The sequence below is a fragment of the Perca flavescens genome, chromosome 23 (assembly GCF_004354835.1).
Source record: "Perca flavescens isolate YP-PL-M2 chromosome 23, PFLA_1.0, whole genome shotgun sequence".
NCBI classification, from domain to species: Eukaryota; Metazoa; Chordata; class Actinopteri; order Perciformes; family Percidae; genus Perca; species Perca flavescens.
This window is the reverse complement of record NC_041353.1, coordinates 21,930,557-21,934,508: the sequence shown is the minus strand read 5'-3', so window position 1 is coordinate 21,934,508 and position 3,952 is coordinate 21,930,557. Positions and strand designations below refer to the sequence as shown.

The 3,952-nt window shown below is 39.4% G+C and overlaps 1 protein-coding gene across 1 annotated transcript; it reads left to right on the top strand.

The window, feature by feature from the left end:
* The first annotated feature begins 263 nt into the window (after positions 1-263).
* Positions 264-3,582, top strand: LOC114550531 (histone-lysine N-methyltransferase set-1-like). The gene is made up of 5 exons (XM_028571341.1): positions 264-369; positions 499-625; positions 758-950; positions 1,265-1,298; positions 3,575-3,582. Exons 1-5 carry the CDS (start codon positions 264-266, stop codon positions 3,580-3,582), a joined length of 468 nt encoding a protein of 155 aa, XP_028427142.1.
* The last annotated feature ends 370 nt before the right edge of the window (positions 3,583-3,952 follow it).

Genomic DNA, 3,952 nt, shown 5'->3' with positions numbered 1-3,952 from the left:
CCCTTCTCCTGTTATCTATTACAGACTCCCACCAGCCTGTTATTTTGTGAGAAAGATGTTACACTTTTTATGTATTCTTAAAATAATCAATAAAATATGTGTGGTGCAGTTATGAGCACATCATTTGGCTTCTGTCCAGATGTGGCTTGTACATTACTAATTTATCCAGAGTTTTGTTTTCTGATCATGCTTGTCCCAGTGAACATTGTAATCCTGACAATCACTTTTGGTAATTTAGGCTGTGGCACCTGTAAACAGTAAACATGCAGCGGCGTAGACGCATTAATCCAAAGGATGATGCAAGATTTTATGTTACTGCTGAAAGTGACAAAGTGGGACTTGACATCAAGTACATCAATGCTGTAAAAGGTAAGTTGAATCTTCTGACTGTTTAATCATGATTCAACTTTAATACATATCACTTTTTGCCACTTATTTGTTGTTTTGTCTTTGATGAATTAGGGCCGTGGCATCTTCACCTCTGTTCCATTTGAAAAGGAGACTTTCTATTGGAATACAGAGGTGATCTAATAAGCAAGCAAGAATGTGAGAGGAGACGGAGCATTTACCATGACCTCCTCAAAGTGTTTATGTTCGAGTTCCATTTTAATGGAAAACTGTGGTGGTACGTATATATGTCACTGATTAATCTTATCAGAATTATATGACTCTTTTTCTCTTTTCTCACATTAGGTTCATTTACATTGCATTAGTAAAAAAACGGATTGTTTTGAAAATATTACTTGTGTTTTTGTAGTGTTGATGCAGCAACAGAGAATGGGTCACTTGGCAGACTTGTAAATGACGACCATATGAACCCTAATGCCAAGATGAAGTACCTCACTGTGCAAGGGAAGCCCCATCTCTGTTTGTTTGCAGTTCGAGACATAAGTCCAGGAGAGGAGATCACCTATAATTATGGTGACTCAGACTGGCCGTGGAGATGCAAGGTGGTCGAAATTTGACATTTTGAAATTGATAGTTCTCATATAAGAAATGCTTTAACCATAGAACATTTCACATACCAAAATACTGTACATTTTCCATCTAGCTCCAGGTAGAACATGATTTTTATAGCTTTTGTTAGCAGTTTGTTAGCACCATCAGTCCCCATACCACCTACCCAGCACACCATAGCAAAGATGATACTGACCATTACAGACTGGTAGAATAAAACAATGAAGTCATCAAATGCTGTGTTCATCAGATTATAGTTTTCATAGTCCACGGTCTAAAATATGTTTTGTTTTTTTCCTTTTTACAGGCCCTTGATGATGAAATGGCTCCAAAGATTTGTGGTGCCACAAATCCCCCATCCACAATTGATGAGCCTGAAGAGGTATGTCTTCTTCTTTTTTTATTCAGATGTCAAATATCCTCTCTAGTAGTACGTTCCCAGGACTTTCTCTTTATTGTCCTTTTGTCTCTGTTTCATCTTCTACAGCTGACCACTGAGAGCAAGTGCATCCATACAGCTGTCAGCCACCCAAATCAGACCAGTCCAGAGCTCGCCCACTCACCAAGGTTGGAGAGGTAAATTAAATCTCATGTACAACTTAGTGAAGTTATTTGTGGCAAAATGTTAAATCTACCAACCTATTTCAATGTGTGTGTGTGTGTGTGTGTGCAGTCGCCTGAGTAGAACATGCTTTATGTGGACAATGAAATGGAAGGACATTGTCTAAACACGCTTTGTTCAAGCTTCAGTCAGTATAATATCTTAGTGTATGTGTATCAAACGGTGAACCCCACCCAAATATGACTTGGGAGGACCATAAAGTTTAGAGGGTCCTGTCACCAGAGGCATCGCTTTGGTTTTAAGAACACTTGGACTGCCTGCATTTGATCTGTATGTTGGTTTAATGTGACTGATACGGTGTTTAGGTACATCTAGTGGATGGCCACCCACCAACAGCACTGACGAAAATTCATGAGAAAAGTAATTTAAAAGAATCATAGCAAATCTAAGAACTATAAAAGGACTAAAAAGTCACTCCATGTAAAAGCTTACAGCCCCTTATTCTAGAAGTGCGATCATTCTAGCAAGTGGGCTGGCAATTGATAAAAAAACAAAGAAATCAAATACTGTATTCAGCAGAGTATAGTTTTCATAGTCTACAGACTGTAGTCATGTGGCCTGTTCAGTGGCTAGAGAACTGTTTCAGAGACTACATGTTTTCCACAAAACACTCAGCAATACAGCCATGATATCTTTTCACAGAATACTACACAGGGAACATATTGTCTTCAAGATATTTATGATAATATATATATATATATATTTTTTTTTCCTTTTACAGGCCCTTGATGACGAAAAAATGGCTCCAAAGATTTGTGGTGCCACAAATCCCCCATCCACAATTGATGAGCCTGAAGAGGTATGTTTTTTTTTTTTTTTATTCAGATGTCAAATATCCTCTCTAGTAGTACGTTCCCAGGACTTTCTTTTATTGTCCTTTTGTCTCTTTGTTTCATCTTCTACAGCTGACCACTGAGAGCAAGTGCATCCATACAGCTGTCAGCCACCCAAATCAGACCAGTCCAGAGCTCGCCCACTCACCAAGGTTGGAGAGGTAAATTAAATCTCATGTACAACTTAGTGAAGTTATTTGTAGCAAAATGTTAAATCTACCAACCTATTTCAATGTGTGTGTGTATGTGTGTGTGTGTGTGTGCAGTCGCCTGAGTAGAACATGCTTTATGTGGACAATGTTGAGTAGAACATGCTTTATGTGGACAATGAAATGGAAGGACATTGTCTAAACATGCTTTTTCAAGCTTCAGTCAGTATAATATCTTAGTGTATGTGTATCAAATGGTGAACCCCACCCAAATATGACTTGGGAGGACCATAAAGTTTAGAGGGTCCTGTCACCAGAGGCATCACTTTGGTTTTTAAGAACACTTGGACTGCCTGCATTTGATCTGTATGTTGGTTTAACGTGAATGGTAAGTTGTTTGGTTACAGGTAATGGATAGGCACCCTATTAGTTATACTGGGCTACAACAAGTCAGCTCCTGGCACTGAGGCTAACCACAAATTCCCCATCTACAATTTAAAAATATGAAGAAGTTATATCTTCATATAGGATATGCTATAAATAAGCTGCGATAACTAAGATACGCTATAAATAACAATAAAATACAATGCAATAAAATAGTAATAACATGTATGAGTCTGATGGCTGATGGTACAAAAAGAGCCCCTAAGTGCTTTGAGGCATGCGGCTCACTGAGCCTGTGGCTACACATGCCCTGAACTGCCTCAGTTCTACACACAGGAAGAGAGGGTAGTCCTTTATAGTTTTCAGCGTCCCTCTCATCCGCTGTCTGTCACTGCTCCACACTGTCCAAACCATCCTTCCCACAGAGCTGGCATTCTCACCAGCTTGCCCAGTTTGATAGCACCACCAGTCCCGATACCACCTACCCAGCACACCATAGCAAAGATGATACTGACCATTACAGACTGGTAGAACAAAAACAATGAAGTCATCAAATGCTGTGTTCATCAGATTATAGTTTTCATAGTCCACGGTCTAAAAATATCTTTTGTTTTTTTTCCTTTTTACAGGCCCTTGATGACAAAATGGCTCCCAAAGATTTGTGGTGCCACAAATCCCCCCATCCTCAATTGATGAGCCTGAAGAGGTAGGTCTTCTTCTTTTTTATTCAGATGTCAAATATCCTCTCTAGTAGTACGTTCCCAGGACTTTCTCTTTATTGTCCTTTTGTCTCTTTGTTTCATCTTCTACAGCTGACCACTGAGAGCAAGTGCATCCATACAGCTGTCAGCCACCCAAATCAGACCAGTCCAGAGCTCGGCCCACTCACCAAGGTTGGAGAGGTAAATTAAATCTCATGTACAACTTAGTGAAGTTATTTGTGGCAAAATGTTAAATCTACCAACCTATTTCAATGTGTGTGTGTATGTGTGTGTGTGTGTGGCAGT

Excerpts from the sequence above, each read along its gene's own strand:
- LOC114550531 (XM_028571341.1), top strand. The coding sequence starts at position 264 with ATGCAGCGGCGTAGACGCATTAATCCAAAGGATGATGCAAGATTTTAT. Across the intron at positions 626-757 it reads TTTAATGGAAAACTGTGGTG|TGTTGATGCAGCAACAGAGA; the intron begins GTACGTATATAT and ends GTGTTTTTGTAG. Across the intron at positions 951-1,264 it reads ACTGGCCGTGGAGATGCAAG|GCCCTTGATGATGAAATGGC; the intron begins GTGGTCGAAATT and ends TCCTTTTTACAG.